The 16,152-nt window shown below is 46.8% G+C and overlaps 1 protein-coding gene across 1 annotated transcript in view; it reads left to right on the forward strand.

Moving 5' to 3' along the window:
• The first annotated feature begins 6,373 nt into the window (after positions 1 to 6,373).
• Positions 6,374 to 16,152, forward strand: part of ITGAX (integrin subunit alpha X) — a 60,282-nt gene continuing 50,503 nt past the window's right edge. Inside the window, exons 1-14 of the mRNA XM_021700345.1 lie at positions 6,374 to 6,483; positions 7,070 to 7,175; positions 8,454 to 8,557; positions 9,075 to 9,145; positions 9,299 to 9,413; positions 10,947 to 11,077; positions 11,195 to 11,340; positions 11,563 to 11,716; positions 12,256 to 12,406; positions 12,613 to 12,686; positions 12,884 to 13,013; positions 13,122 to 13,264; positions 13,454 to 13,594; positions 13,688 to 13,897. Of these exons, the coding sequence (XP_021556020.1) occupies positions 6,429 to 6,483; positions 7,070 to 7,175; positions 8,454 to 8,557; positions 9,075 to 9,145; positions 9,299 to 9,413; positions 10,947 to 11,077; positions 11,195 to 11,340; positions 11,563 to 11,716; positions 12,256 to 12,406; positions 12,613 to 12,686; positions 12,884 to 13,013; positions 13,122 to 13,264; positions 13,454 to 13,594; positions 13,688 to 13,897 (1,731 nt within the window). The 5' untranslated portion in view covers positions 6,374 to 6,428. The remainder of the gene's footprint in view (positions 6,484 to 7,069; positions 7,176 to 8,453; positions 8,558 to 9,074; positions 9,146 to 9,298; positions 9,414 to 10,946; positions 11,078 to 11,194; positions 11,341 to 11,562; positions 11,717 to 12,255; positions 12,407 to 12,612; positions 12,687 to 12,883; positions 13,014 to 13,121; positions 13,265 to 13,453; positions 13,595 to 13,687; positions 13,898 to 16,152) is intronic.

Here is a 16,152-nt window from a genome sequence, read left to right on the forward strand (position 1 = left end):
TGAGCCAGAACTCCCACAGCTCCTGTGCTTAAGGCTCCATTAAAGTCAAGGCATCAAAAAAAAATGAGGGAATAATTTTTTGAAAGGGATATAATATTTGTCAGTCCCAAAGAAATATCAAAGTAGTATTGGAAGGAAAACCAGAACTTCAAGGACGTTTCTTGCACTTACTTTTTCATTTAGAATTGTTTTTGAGTTACAAACAGAGTGGAGTAGGCAGAAGACTGCTATCTTTTCTGGTTTAAGGGCATCTTGATCTACGTGTTGCAGCTCAGGTGGAATCAGCCCATTGCTCAAGGTTTCATATATTTTTAAGGAGTATGCTGACCAGACTCTAGTTCAGACAGGGCTGGATAAGTCCTGTCCTGAAGGCCAATCCAGTTCTCAAGAAATTCTTCACACCTGCCCAGTGAGGTGGATATTATTGTTCCCATTTTGTGGAAGAGGATATTGATGATTAGTGAGGTTATGTTAACTTGACCAAGGTCAGGCAGACTTTCCATAGCTTGGACTCCAGCCCAGCTTGGCCCGCTCACCTCTGTGAGCTGAATTTAAGGCTGGGGACTGGGACAGCATTGTGGAGCCTTCAGATAGAAAGTATGAATGTTCTCTCCAAGGGAAACACAGAAGGAGATAGACCAGTTATCAACACTTCAGCCCCTACCCCCCCTTACTCTGACTACATCATTTCCTCTTCTTTTCCCCCGTCTCCCAGTGATTTGTCTTTGCTTCTCCTTTTCTCTTCTGCCTCTATTTCACAGAACTTAAGTACAAATTAAGTATTATGTTCTTCTCATTCCAGCTAAATCACTTACCAGCAGTGGGAGTTAGAGCAAGAGCAACACTTTGGCTCTCCCAGGGGTTTTGCCAATGTCTGTACATGAGCCAAGTCAGTGCTCCTTCCTCTTCCCTTCACTGTTGCCCCAGGATTTTCCTCATCCACCAGGTACACATTTGCTGTGCTCCCTAACATTCCTCTACTTATTTCCTAAAGCCTTTTACTCAACCTAAACAAATCCCTATTGTATCCAAAATTTGCCCTAATTCAAGTTAGTTTGCCTCCTAGAAAGGCTGCTTCTGCCTTGTTCTGAGGCAGCCTTCTGATTTATACAATTATTGAGCAGATCCCAGGGTGATCTGGGCTCAACACTTGGTCCATTAACTTCAAATCTGTGCAGACTCCCTTTCCACATACCCATCCACCCCACTTACCCACCCATCCACTCACCTTTCCATTTACCTAGTCACCTGCTCACCTGTCCACACACAAACTCATCTACTCTTTTTTTTTTAAGATTTTATTTATTTATTTGACAGAGAGAGAGAGAGAGAGCATAAGCAGAGGGAATGGCAGAGGGAGAGGGAGAAGCAGGCTCAGCACTGAGCAGGGAGCCCAATGTGGGGCTCGATCCAGGATCCCGAGACCATGACCTGAGCCGAAGGCAGATGCTCAACCAACTGAACCACCCAGGCACCCCCCCATCTACCCTCTTATCACACTCATTCATCCACATGCCCAACAGACATGTTTGAGCCCTAGTTATATCTACTCCAGTCCTAATGGCCATCCTTGGAAAGACAAAGAGAAATGAGTGTCTGCTCTCAATGAGCTCTCATTGAGAGGGTGTCACCTTTTATTTTTCACTAAGGAAGACTGATTGTTAATTTTCACCCTTGCCCTCAGCTTATAAAAGCTGCAGCAACAAACAGGAGCAAGTGCTATTTCCCAGGCACATAGCTGAGCTGCAACAGTGACTGAGACCAGAACTATTGGATCTTCTGTACAAATAGACTTGTTCCCTTGCCTGGTATTAGCTCTGCCATTGTTTAACTTCATGCAGGTACCAAGTATTGATTGGGTGCTTCCTGTGTGTCCAGTGTTGTGCTGAATGCTGGGGATAGAGGGGCCAGGACATAGTTCCTATATTGAAGTCTATAGTCCCTACCTCAATCCCTGGTGTATCAAGGCATTTTTTTTCCCCCAAGCATCTCCTTCTGAGACTCATCAAAGCAGAGTTAATCACTGCCTCCCTGAGCCATTCAAGTCATCCTGCTGCCTAGTAAAACTTGTGATTTGAATGCATGAAAATATTGTCTCCCTTGTAGGGTATGATCTCCTTGAAGGCCAGCACCCTTTCCTGCTTGTCTTGCTTCCCCAGCAACTAGCCCACAGCCTGGGTCACATGAGCAGCTCCTGTGTGTGGGATGAATGGTTGAGTGAACAAATGCTGCCCAGGCAGCAGATGGGATAGAGAGGAGGAAGTAAGATCATTAGCAGTGTGGTCAAGATTTTGGTGCCTTGAAATCTGTCTTTACCTTGTACTAGCTGGGCAACTTGAAACAAATGACTCAACTTCTCTGTGCCTCAATTTTGCATCTGTAAAATGGGGATAATAGAAACTCCCCACCCGCATAGGACTGTTGTGAAGATTCAGTGAGCTAACAGACATAAAGTGTACAATGATATGTTAGTATTACCTCAGCTCTTTTGTTCTGCCACCAAGATGTTATCACCCTATGCCTGCTTCTCTTGTCCATGTTCCAAGCTTCCCAACCACTGGCTAAAATCCTCTAGCACTCTCAAATCATCCATCATAACAGAACTCTATGCTTAGAGCTCCGGGAGTTCAGCAAAAACCGGTTGCTTTTGGAGGACAGCCTCTTCCTGAGAACCTGAGTATGCATGTGTGTTTCTACACTATAGAATTAAAATAAATTCTGTTTTGAGAAAATCTGGTGGTGAGGTGGGCAATGTCCTTCAAAGACAGAGAAGTGAGACAGATTTCATGTAGTAGGAGGAAGGGCAGAAACTCTAGGGAAAATCCGTTCGGGCCCCAAGAGTAAGGTTGGGGTGGAAATGGACTGAAAAATATGAGGGTTTCCACCCACCAGATTTCTGTTCTCTTTCCATGGAAAAGAAACGTGGGAGACAGACCCAAGATTATTCAGTTCTACTTAGCTCAGGCAAATCAGACGAGAATTAAAACAGCTTCTGTCCTTGTTTCTCCACTAACAAACCTCCCTCCCCCTAAGTATGTGACAGATCAGATGCAGCCCGTCCTGCCCCACCACCCTGCCAGAATCTCCTTCAGTCAGCACATCTAGGCTCAGGGACAGAGCAGAAACTTATTGAGTGAGGGATGCCAGCAGTGGGAAAGGCTGGCTGCCCTCCAAACTTCCCCAGACCCTCTCCCTCTGAACACCTTTGGGGTGCCAGATGGACAGAGCTGGATGTGACTGACTCATGGTCCCACTGGGCTGAGGAGATTAGGGGACTTGGGTGTCCACTTCTTCCTTGCTTATATTATCTCCCTCAGTTGCCATCCTTTTTCTGGAAGTGTCACACCATGATTCACTGAAATGGAAAGGGTCTGTGAATTTTAGTTCCTGGCTGGAGCCTCCCTGCTCTCATCTGTAAAATGGATGGGTTGAGTTAAAGACATATTCTGTTCTACACTTTTATGGTTTAAGTTATTTTTGCTAAAGGTGAGATGTCTTACCTTGCTTGGCTTTTCTCTGAAGTATCATGGAAGTATGTTGGGCAGCTTGAAAGAAGAAATGAAGTCTTATTTGTCCAATATTCTTGTCTTGTGTACTCTCACCCACCAAGGGTGGAACCCAAGCCCGAGGAAAGGAGGCAATGGAAAGATCAGGATTCAGGGCACCTTTGAAGGCTGGGGTCCTCTCTGGTACTCACCCTGCCTGTGAGCTCTTAGTCTCACAGACATCTTCTGACTTGAGTCCTTTCTGGTTTGTCTTTTATTCTCTTTGGAATCTGTGTCACTTCTCCTTTCTCTTTATTGGGTTTCTCTGTCACCATTTCCTTCTCCCTCAAATTTTCTTCATCTCCAAGAATTCCAGGGCTTTTCTCCAGCCATATTGTATTGGAGGTCTTTTCAGGGCTCCTTATCTCCAGGTGACATTCTGCCCACCTTCCTCATTCCCAGATCCTCTCCCATTACTCTGGCACAGCTGACTCGATGGTCTCTGGCAGCCTCTGTTGTCAGAATTTGGGACTTCCTCATTTCTTACCTCACTTGATATCTGGCAGCTTGTGATTCTGTTTATACTCCTCTCAAGGCAGCCCTTCCATGATGCTCCCCCTTTTTTTCCTCCTGGCTTCTTTCTCCCTCTTTGAGGACTCCTTTCTTCTCAATATTCTTTGGCTCCTGCTCTGCTGCCAACACTGGCTTTCTCCCCCTCCTCTGCCTATCTTTCTCTTCCCTCTTTACACTCCCATCAGGATCTCATCCAACACTTCTGATGGATCTAAAACTCATCTCCAACCCAGACTTTTCTCCTGAGATCTAGCCCCATTCATTCAACCCTCTTCTAGGACATCTCCTCTTGGAAGGTCTTCAGTCCCCTCTTACTAACACAATAATCATCACAGCATAGCATTGATAATAGCCAATAACAGAAGCTCTTACACATTCTTCTCAGCATTTCACACTTACTAACTCAACCTTCCCAGCAACAATAGGAGGTGTGTACTTTTTTTTTGAAGATTTTATTTTTAAATAATCTTTTTTTTATTTGGTGAATCTGAGGGTTAGTATTTATTTATTTATTTATTTATTTATTTATTTATTTATTTATTTATTATATGGTCAGTTAGCCACTGTATAGTACATCATTAGTTTTTGATGTAGTCTCTACACCAACATGGGGCTCGAACTCACAACCCTAAGATCAGGAGTCATGTGCTCCACTGACTAAGCCAGCCAGGTGCCCAGGGATGTGTGTACTTTTATTATCACCACTATTTTGTGGATGAGGAAACTGGAACCTAGAGAGGTTGAAAGATTCCAAGCTCTTAAACACTAAATTTTGGTTTTCTAAAAACCAAAGTTGTCCTAGCCCACTGCCCCTCCATCACCACAGTCCTCCCCTTAGGGACCAGTCAACTTCCAGTCCATCCCAACCCCCCCCCCACTAGCTCACCCCATAGGGCCCCATTACCTCCTTCTTAACTGATTTGTCTCCAGTTAGTTCCCAATGAAACCTGATCCATACAGCCCCTCTTTCTAGCTTTCTAATGTAAATTTGAAGATCTCAGTCTTCCTAATTTAATTCAATTCTTCCCTCTGCCCTCAGGATAAAATAGACATGCCTTAAGGGGCTTTCCAGACCTGGGGCCTGCTTTCCTTTCCCCATTCCCCCATGGTATTGACCTCATTTCTTGCCACTTCCTACCTCCCACTCTCTGGTTTCCCTTCATCAGTTTCCCAAGAGGCCTCCCACTCTTATGCCTCTTCTACATTTGGTTACCCCTTCTGAAATACACTCCCCTATAGTCAGTTGCCTTCAAGAGTCAGCTCAAGTGCCCATCCAGGAAGACTTTCCGGAAATCCACACCCTTCTAATTTGGGTAAGCTATTCTGTTGTCAGTGGGCTTCTCATTTCATAACAACATCTTGCTGTTTGCACATCTGCCCTCTCTACTGACCCCAGGGCTTGTGTTTGTGTTTTATCTCTTTGTTAATAGAGAGGTACGCTGCACCTGGGTGGCTCAGTCATTAAATGTCTGCCTTCGGCTCAGGTCATGATCCCAGGGTCCTGGGATCGAGCCCCGCATCGGGCTCCCTGCTCAGCGGGAAGCCTGCTTCTCCCTCTCCCAATCCTCCTGCTTGTGTTCCCTCTTGCTATGTCTCTCTCTGTCAAATAAATAAATAAAATCTTTAAAAAAAAATAGAGAGGCACATAATCAGCCTCAAATTAGCATGTTGAGTAAATGACTGAATACTCACTTTGTTCTCATAAGGCCTGGATGCTTGACTTCTAGCCCAGAGGTGTCCAGGTCTGAAGTGGAGGGTTCCCATCAGGGTCTTCATTAGGACCCTAACTTTACCCTGGTATCTGTCAGTTTTCCCTCCCCAGGCAAACAGAAGTTTCAAGGTCAAGAGGAACCTTCTGCCAGTACAACTAGAGAACCTTGGAGAGGTGGTGCAGGGCAGGGGATTTGTATCCACCTAAACCTAGTTTGGTAAGGCAAAAGAAGCAAGCCAAGACATCTCTGGTTAGAAAGACTCCTGGAGGGGCACCTGGGTGGCTCAGTTGGTTAAGCGTCTGCCTTCAGCTCAGGTAATGATCCTGGGTCCTGGGATCAGGCCCTGCATTGGGCTTCCTGCTCAGCAGGGAGCCTGCTTCTCCCTCTCCCACTCCCCCTGCTTGTGCTCTCTCTCCCTGTCTGTCAAGTAAATAAATAAAATCTTAAAAAGAAAAAAGAAAGACTCTGGAACACAGCATGTGTGGGCTGCCTTGACCATTTTTTCTGTTTAATTTAGTCCTATTCTCCACCCTCCACCTCTGAGTCATGCTGACAACTTCCCTCCCTGCTTCTGGCCTCCTGACCAGCTCTCTGCTTACTTGCTTCCTCTGCACCCTGGTTCAGCTGTTCCCTCAGTGGTTGAGGAGCTCCGAAGCCCATGTCTGACCTTCCAGTCATGACCAGGACCAGAACATCCCTCTTTCTGTTGATGGGTAAGTCACGGGCCCCAATGAAGATATGAGAAGATTGGGGTTCAGAGAGAGAGAGAGAGAGAGAGCTGAGACTGTACATGTTTTAGACCCAGACATTAAGAGGGGGATCTGGAATTACATAGGGTTTGGGATCCGGAGTTTTTGGAGGAAGAGTATATTGAAGAACTAATTTTAGGGGAGTTCAAGAGATGTTAGAAAAGGAGCCAGTTGCCTGAACAATCCAGAGATTTCCCAAGTAGGCAGAACAAGTCAAACTTGTGCTCTATTCACAGTGTCACTTTGGCCCAATTTTCCTGGATTCTTCTTCCTGGAAGCCCCCAGTAGTAAGGGCGGCAAAGGAGTGTCTTTAGAGCTGTGTGTTGCTCTGTGAAAATGGAGAATTGAAACTTGCGAGCAGGTCAATGGGTGAAGAGCTGTCTCTGGACTGCCTGCAGGAGAGAAGCAGGGCTGAGGGAGGCCTGAGCCTGGGAGTTCAGAAGTCCAGGAGATGCTGGGTCATTGGGCCTATAGGGGAGAGCAGGAGTTGGGGAGATGGAACAGGAGGAAGACCCTTCTCCAGAGTTTCTTTTCTCACCCCCTTCCCCAGCCTTGGCTTCTTCTCTCTGCTTCAACTTGGACACGGACCAGCCAAAAATCTTCCTTATGGACAGTGCTGGATTTGGACACAGCGTGGTCCAGTATGGCAATACCTGGTAAAGACTGCGTGGTGACTGGCCTTTGGTTCTCATCAACTCCTCTCCATGCATAGGGTCCTGTCCTTCCCCAGGACCCTCTTATCCTCTGTCTGGTGTGGCAATTCCCCCAGTGCTATGAAGAGTTGGACTAAAAGCAGGTGCTGGCATGCCATCTCGATAATCACAGCTAGTATTTATCAGGCTCTTACTAAGTGCCCAGCACTGTGCCAAGCACCCAGCACTGATCTATTTTATTTTATTTTAAATTCCAGTATAGTTAACATACAGTGTTATATTAGTTTCAGGTGTACAATATAGTGATTCAACAATTCCATACATCACCTGGTGCTCATTATGACAAATGCACTCTTAAATCCCCATCACTTATTCTATCCATCCCCCTATACCCCTCTCCACTGGTAACCATTGGTTGGTTCTCTATAATTAAGAGTCTGTTTCTTGGTTTGTCTCTCTTTCCCTTTGTTTGTTTGCTTTGTTTCTTAAATTCCACATATAAGTTAAATCATATGGTATTTGTCTTTCTCTGACTGACTTATTTCACTCAGCATAATATTCTCTAGCTCCATCTATGTCATTGCAAATGGCAAGATTTCATTCTTTATGTGGCTGAATAATATCTCTATCTATACCTATCTCTAAATACCACATCTTCTTTATCCATTCATCAATTGGTGGACACTTTGGCTGCTTCCATCTCTTGGCTATTGTAAATAATGTTGCTATAAACACCAGGGTGCATGTATCCCTTCAAATTAGTATTTTTGTATTATTTGGGTAAATACCCAGTAGTACAATTGCTAGATCATAGGGTATTTCTATTTTTAACTTTTTGAGGAGCCTCCATACTCTTTTCCACAGTGGCCACACCAGTTTGCATTCCCACCAACCGTGCACAAGATTCCTTTTTCTCCATGTCCTCATAAACACCTGTTGTTTCTTGTGTTGATTTTAGCCATTCTGACTGGTGTGAGGTGATATCTCATTGTAGTTTTGATTTGCATTTTTAGGTGAGCATTGGTTTAGTCTTCACAATAACCTTATGAGGTACGTAGGTATCAACCATTCAACAAATATTTATTTAGCACCTACTACTAAATGTTTCAGGAGCCAGGCATACACCAGAGAACAAAACAGACAAAAATTCCTCCCATGTGGAACTTACATTGTTATTAATCTCCACTTTGTAGATGGGATAACTGAGGATTAGAGAAGTGAAGCGGCAGTCTGGCTCTGCTGTCTACATTTTTAATTGCAGTGTTCTTTGTCTCCCTCCAGGGTGGTGGTTGGAGCCCCCCAGGAGATAAAGGCTGCCAACCAAACAGGCAGCCTCTACCAGTGTGACTACAGCATGGGCAAGTGTGAGCCCATCCACCTGCAGAGTGAGTCACTGCCTCTCCTTGGGACCCAGGTCCAGACCCCCAAGCTCTGGGGAACTCTGGGAAGCACAGAAGACCCACTTCCCAGCTCCAGCTCTGTCTGAGACCCTTAACCTTAGACAGGCTTCTTTTTTTTTTATTCTTATGTTAATCCCCTACATTACATCATTAGTTTTAGATGTAGTGTTCCATGATTCGTTGTTTGTGCATAACACCCAGTGCTCCATGCAGAATGTGCCCTCCTCAATACCCACCACGAGGCTAACCCATCCTCCCACCCCCCTCCCCTCTAGAACCCTCAGTTTGTTTTTCAGAGTCCATCGTCTCTCATGGTTCCTTAGACAGGCTTCTTGACCCCCTCATGGCCTCCCTGCCCATCACACCCCTGTACCCCCATGGCTCCATCAAGACCTGAAAGCCCTTCACCGGTCAGATTTCCTTGTCTTGGGGTGACCCCTGCCCAGATCTTATACAGCTTCCTCTGTCCTCAGGGTAACCATGCACATATCTGTCCCCTCAGTTCCCCCAGAAGCTGTGAACATGTCCCTGGGCCTGTCCCTGGCAGCCTCCACTAACCCCTCTCAGTTGCTGGTGAGTTGCCTTGGGTTGTGGAGCTGTCCTGAGGGAAGGAGTGGGAACCTGGGGCTGGTGGGGCTAGGGGTCTTGGGGAGGGTGAAGGTACTGGGATAGGAGGATGGGATGGAAGCAGGAGCAGCCCCTCCCATCAGGCGCCTCTGTCCCTAGGCCTGTGGCCCCACAGTGCACCATACATGCCAGGAGAACATGTACTTGACTGGTTTCTGCTTCCTGCTGGGCTCCTCTTCCTGGCAAGCCCAGAGGCTCCCGGCTGCTCTGCAGGGTGAGTGTTGGGGGCCGCTAGCTCCTTTGAGGAGCACACACACTTGTGACTGGGAGTGCAGTGGGGCCAAAAGTGGCTAAAAAAAGAGAGATCTGGAAAAAAATATTCCTGGATGGGATAGTGGTACCAAATGTGGCCTGGGAAGTCACTGCCTGATTTTACACCTTGCCCTGTCTCTGTCCCACTTTCCTATGACCTTACCCTTTTGGAGCCTCAGTTTCTTCATCTGTCAGATGGGGATAATGACACACCCAACCCTGAGAGTGACATAAGATGATCCATGGCCAGGGTTTAGCACAGTGCATGGCACGTGTTGATGGCTCAATTAATGCTAGCTGCTATTATTTTTAGGGAGAAGGGGATTTATTTTGACCCAATACACCCTGGGGTATAACCAATTGCTTTGTAGGAATGGGTGATGAGGGTGCAGACAGTCTGAGCGGTATGTGTGTGTGTGTATGGATGCATATATCTGTGCATATGTATATATATGTGCATGCGTGTGTCTGCATGTACACTTGCATGCAAATGTATACATGAGTATGTGTGTATATAAGCATGCATCTGTATATGTGTGTATGTATATGTGAATATGTATGCACGAATGTATGTGTGCACACGTGTATACATATGTATATGTGCATACATGCACGCATGCATATGCACATATGTATATATGTACATGTGTATGCGTGCGTGTGTGTGTCTGTGTGTGCAGGTTGAGGCATAGGGCCTGGTTTCCCTAGTGTTGATAAGGTTGGGAGATAAGGAGGTAAGAACAATGAGCTTTTTACACCCAGCCATGGCAGACCTAAGCCCCTCCCTGGTTTCACATTTACACTCAGGCCCCTGGGGAGACTGACATCTGGCCACTGAATGGAGTGCCCTCCCACTACCTCCTAGACTCTAGACTTCACCCATAGGAGCCTGGGCTCCCTTCAGAACACCCAGGTAGAACCTCTGGAACAGAAAGGGGAAGCTGGGAGGTCTCCTTTTGGAGGTTTGGGAGAGCTTCCTTTTTTTTAACCAATTCTGAATTCACTCAGGAGGGGCCTAGGGCCCATATTTAAGCTGAGAACAGAATAGGGCCAGTGTGTGGCTGTTGCCAGGGGTGACATTAAAAATATTTAACAAAAGTACAGTGTGGCACTGACTAATGAGGACAGACTCTGGCCAGGGGCTGAAGCAGTCCCCTTTCATTGCTAGATCATGGAGATGTGGGGGAAGAGGTAGAGTAAGGCTTGGGAAAGGGACACAGACAGCCAAGGTAGAAGGAGGGGCCCCCAGCTTCTTACCATCTGAATTGTCTGAAAAAACCTTCACTTTTTTATAAACCAGGCTGGCTACACATATGTGAGCAGCTGTGTCACAAATGTAGCCTCTTTAAGGACTTTAGGAGGCCAAAGGGCCCTGTTTTAGGCAGGGATTGGGGAAGCCCCTGGGTCAGGGGGCGGTGAATTCTTATGGCCAGGAGGCTGGGGTCCTAGGCTCTGGGAGTGTTCCTTGGAGGACTGGTGCCACCTCTTTTCTCAGAGTGTCCAAGGCAAGAGCAAGATATCGTGTTCCTGATCGACGGCTCGAGCAGCATCTCCTTCCGTGATTTTACAAAGATGCTGAATTTCGTGGAAGCTGTGATGAATCAGTTCCAGAGACCTAGCACCCAGGTGTGCCTTTGGGGGAGGGAAGGCAAGTGTGCAGGGCCCCTGTGGGAGGTTTGTGGGTAGAGTGCCCAGGGTTCTGGTCAAGTGGCCTTGGCTCCCAGCTCTCTGCAATTCTCCCAGTTCTCCCTGATGCAGTTTTCCAGCAATTTCCAGGTGCACTTCACTTTCAAAGACTTCACATACAGCTCAAACCCACTAGTCCTGTTGGATTCTGTACGCCAGCTGGGAGGGTATACTCACACAGCCACAGCCATCCAAATGGTCACGTGAGTCCTGACTTCTCCTAGGTCCTTCCCTAAAGCATCTGGGTCTTCCTTTAGGCCTCATCAGTCTCCATGAGAGAGGGACAGGTTGGGACTGAGATTTGGTCTGTGGGGGCCTATGGGTGGGGCCAGGGCCTCCAAGAGAAAGAGGCATCTCCTTCTCAAAAGGCATCAAGGGCTAGCAGCAGGTCTGTTCATAGGTCTCTGGATCCTCTTCTCTGACAGAAACCAACTGTTCAGTACCTCAAGAGGGGCCCGAAAAGATGCCTCCAAGATCCTCATTGTCATCACCGACGGGCAAAAAAAAGGCGACCCCCTGGGTTATGAGGATGTCATCCCTATGGCTGAAGCTGCGGGTATCATCCGTTATGCAGTTGGGGTAGGATGTGGACATGCCTTGCCACCACTTCCTCCCCTTGCTTCCTCTTTTTTTTTTTTTTTAAATTTTTTTTTTTTAAGATTTTATTTATTTATTTGAGAGAGAGAGAATGAGAGACAGAGAGCATGAGAGGGAGGAGGGTCAGAGGGAGAAGCAGACTCCCCGCTGAGCAGGGAGCCCGATGCGGGACTCGATCCTGGGACTCCAGGATCATGACCTGAGCCGAAGGCAGTCGCTTAACCAACTGAGCCACCCAGGCGCCCCCCTTGCTTCCTCTTAAGGCAACTTCCCTTTCTAGGACAAAACTCCCAGATCTCTCAGCTTCTACTACCTTCAGGATGAAAGTTGTGTTCCAGTCTGGGGACCTTGATCCTTTTCCCTAAACTCCTTGATGCTGTCTGAGCTTCATTTTTCTCATCTGTACACTGAGTGTAATAATATTGACCTTGTGGGGTTATTGGAGGATATCAGCATCCAACATTTGCTAGGCATATTAGATTTATGATTGTTTTCACTGAGTTGGTCTTTACTGGTGACAGGTGGGATTGGCTTTTCAAAAGACACATTCTTGGAAAGAATTAAATGACATTGCATCGAAGCCCTCCCATGAGTACATTTTTAAAGTGGAGAATTTTGATGCTTTGAGAGACATTCAAAACCAACTGAAAGAGAAGATCTTTGCCATTGAGGGTAAGTTACAGATGAAAGTATTCACTTCAGAAACCCTCACCCATAAATGCTTTCCCTTCTTGAATCTGGCCCCCATGCCATGGGCACCAACACATCCCTTTGGGTATTAATCTCCAACATTAGATCCTCTAAAGCTGAGGTGTCCTTCTCAGACTTGGCAAAGCCTATCTTTCCCTCTGGAACCCAGGTGTCATGCCTTCCCCCAGGTACGCAGACCATAAGCAGTAGTTCCTTTGAATTGGAGATGTCCCAGGAGGGCTTCAGCGCTGTGTTCACACCTGTGAGTGGGGTCCCTTTCAGGCCATTGATGTAGGAGGAGGGAGGAGTGGGAGGCGGGAAGGTAAGGTAAGGTGTTAGATAAGTGAGTGGAGGAAGAGAATTCCAAATAATGAGCAGAGTCGGTGGTAGGCATTGCTTTGGAATAGGCTGTCTTCTTTGGGCTAAGGCCTGCTCAGCCCTGGAATCTTTTCCTCCCAGGATGGACCAGTTCTGGGGGCTGTGGGGAGCTTCAGCTGGTCTGGAGGTGCCTTCCTGTACCCCCCAAATATGAGCCCCACTTTCATCAACATGTCTCAAGAGAATGTGGACATGAGGGACTCTTACCTGGGTGAGAAAAGGCTGAGGTTGCGGGCACAGGTGGGAGATAAGCTGCCTGGGAAGGGCAGGAGCTCAAGGGTGGGGAGGAAGCCTTTGTGCTGAGGCCTGCCCTCCTCAGGTTACTCCACTGAGCTGGCTCTTTGGAAGGGGGTCCAGAGCCTGATCCTGGGGGCCCCCCGCCATCAACATACCGGGAAAGCTGTCATCTTCACCCAGACGTCTGGGCAATGGAGGCCAAAGGCTGAAGTCGCAGGGACTCAGGTTGGGTGTTGAGGAAGCCAGAGTGGAACATGAGGGTGGCAGGGTCTCCAGGGGCAGAGGGGGAGGAGATGAAGGGGTTTGGGAGCCTGTGGGGGGAAGGTCCTGGTGGCTGGGGAGAAGTGGGTCCAGTCGCAGAAGGGGGTGCCTCTGGCAGGGGCAGGCAGGATGACTTCAGGCTCTGCCCTGCAGATTGGCTCCTACTTTGGGGCCTCCCTCTGCACTGTGGATGTGGATGGAGATGGCAGCTCTGACCTTGTCCTCATTGGGGCTCCCTATTACTACAAGCCGACCCGGGGGGGCCAGGTGTCTGTGTGTCCCTTGCCCCAGGGGGTGAGTGTCTGATGAGAGCTGGGCTGGGTGAGGCCTGGGTGTGGGGTGGAGGGGTTGCCTGGGTTGGGACCTGACACTGGTTTTGTTCTACAGAGGGCTAAGTGGCAATGTGAGGTCATTCTCTGTGGGGAGCAGGGCCACCCCTGGGGCCGCTTTGGGGCAGCCCTGACAGTGCTGGGGGATGTGAATGGGGACAAGCTGACAGACGTGGCCATTGGGGCCCCAGGAGAGCAGGAGAGCCGGGGTGCTGTCTACTTATTTCATGGAACCTCAGGACTGGGCATCAGCACCTCCCACAGTCAGGTGAGGCCCAGTCACAGGTCTGGTTGTTACAACTTCTTCCTTGCTTCTCCTTGTTTTCTATTCTGCCACCTAGAAAATTCTCCTTTACCTCATCTTACTTCCTTTGCCCAGCACTGACACCTTGTAGGCAGCAAGCAAAATCTGTGGAATTTTAGAAATGAACACATTGGTATGTTCTCTGCTTTGTATGAGGACTTGATTCTTGAGTGACATCTCCACTTAGACCTTTTAATCCCCCAGTGGCTTTACAAGGTACATAGGCCAGGCATTAACAGACCCACTTTAGAAATGAAATCTGGGGCATGGAGAATATCAATGATTTGACTTGTCCAAGGTTTATAGTGGATCAGGAAAGGTGATGAGGTAGGTTCCAATCTCCTGACTTCTAACCCAGTTCTTGGTTTCTTGGTGGCTCCCTGTTGCCTGTCTAGGTCTGGCTGCCTCAGTCTGCCTGTCTACTCACCCCTTCTTCTTCCTGGATGCTATATGACCATTCACTCATGCCATCAGCAGTCCTGCCAAATGTCTGTCTCAATGGGGAAAGTTCCCTGAAAAGGGAGGGCTTCTTCCCTTGGCAAAATGTAAAGAAAGCCCCAATTAAAAAATTGGTAAAGGATCTGAATAGACATTTCTCCAAAGATCATATACAAAGGACTAATACACACATGAAAACATGCTAAATATCATTAGTCATCAGTCATCAGCAAATCAAAACCACAATGAGACACCATTTCACACCCACTGGGATGGCTAGAATAAAAAAGACAGATAATAACAAGTATTGGTGAGGATGTGGAAAATTTGGTACCCTCAAACCTTGCTGGTGGGAATATAAAATGCTGCAGCTACTTTGGAACACATCTGGCAGTTTCTCAAAAAGTTATATGTAGAGTTACTGTATGACCAGCAATTGTATACTGTATGACCCAAGAGAATTGAAAACCTATGTCCACACAAAAATTTATACATGAATGTTCACTGTAGCATTATTGATGATATCTAAAAGGTGGAAACAATCCAAATGTCCATTAACTGATGAACACATAAATTCCATCGTAAATAAATATACATACAATGGAATAGTATTTGGCCATGAAAGGAATGAAGAACTAGTATTTGCTATAACATGAATGAACCCTGAAAACATTATGCTAAGTAAAAGAAGCCAGAAAATAAAGGGCACATATTGTATGATTCTATTTATCTGAAATGTAAATAGGTAAATACATAGAGACTGAAAGTATATAAGGGGTAGTCAGGTGCTGGTGGTGGAGAAAAATGAGGGACATGGGGGTGAGTGATAAGGGGTATGGATTTTTTTGGCAGGTGATGAAAATGTTCTAAAATTGATTTGGTGATAGTGGCATAACTCTGAGAACATCTTAAAACCACTGAGTTGTATGCTTTAAAAGAGTAAATGGTATGGTATATGAATTATATCTGAAAACGTTGTTAGAAATGTCAAAGAAGATCCCTGCAGTTCTGTTACTTCCTAGCTACAGGATCTTAGTCATTACACACCTATCTGTGCTCAGTTTCCTCATCTGTAAAATGGTGGTAGTAAGAGAACCAACCTCACTGGGCTGCTGCTGTGAGGATTAAATGAGTTAGTACATATAGAGTATATACACAGTGTAATACAGTTTAACAATTGAAGGGGTTTTAAAGAACTTGGAACTTTAGGAAGAGAATGAAAAGCTTTGTTGACAATAACACCTGATGTCGGGGCGCCTGGGTGGCTCAGTCGTTAAGCGTCTGCCTTCGGCTCAGGTCATGATCCCAGGGTCCTGGGATCGAGCCCCGCATCCGGCTCCCTGCTCAGCGGGCAGCCTGCTTCTCCCTCTCCCACTCCCCCTGCTTGTGTTCCCTCTCTCGCTGTCTCTCTCTGTCAAATAAATAAATAAAATCTTAAAAAAAAAAAATAACACCTGATGTCAAGAAACTGCATTCATTCCAGAACAACTGCTTTAACTTCCCCTTGCTGCAGCAGTTTAAAAGCATATCTATGAACACCCTCAACTGCAAATATCACTTGAATTATACCTGAAAGGCTTGACTCTAAGAGGAGGCCTTTCCAGATTTGCTGGTCCACCATGATTTTCTTCCTTCCCACTATGATGTATCCCACCACATTACTTGACTGGGAAAGACTTGCCTTGTTCCCACTGGAACCACACACCAACCTGAGGATATGGCAGTGAGATCAGTTTTCTTGAGCATGAGACTACTTGACTGGGTTTGTGCTATCTCTACCT

This window comes from Neomonachus schauinslandi, chromosome 5 (assembly GCF_002201575.2).
Source record: "Neomonachus schauinslandi chromosome 5, ASM220157v2, whole genome shotgun sequence".
In the NCBI taxonomy this organism is placed as follows: Eukaryota; Metazoa; Chordata; class Mammalia; order Carnivora; family Phocidae; genus Neomonachus; species Neomonachus schauinslandi.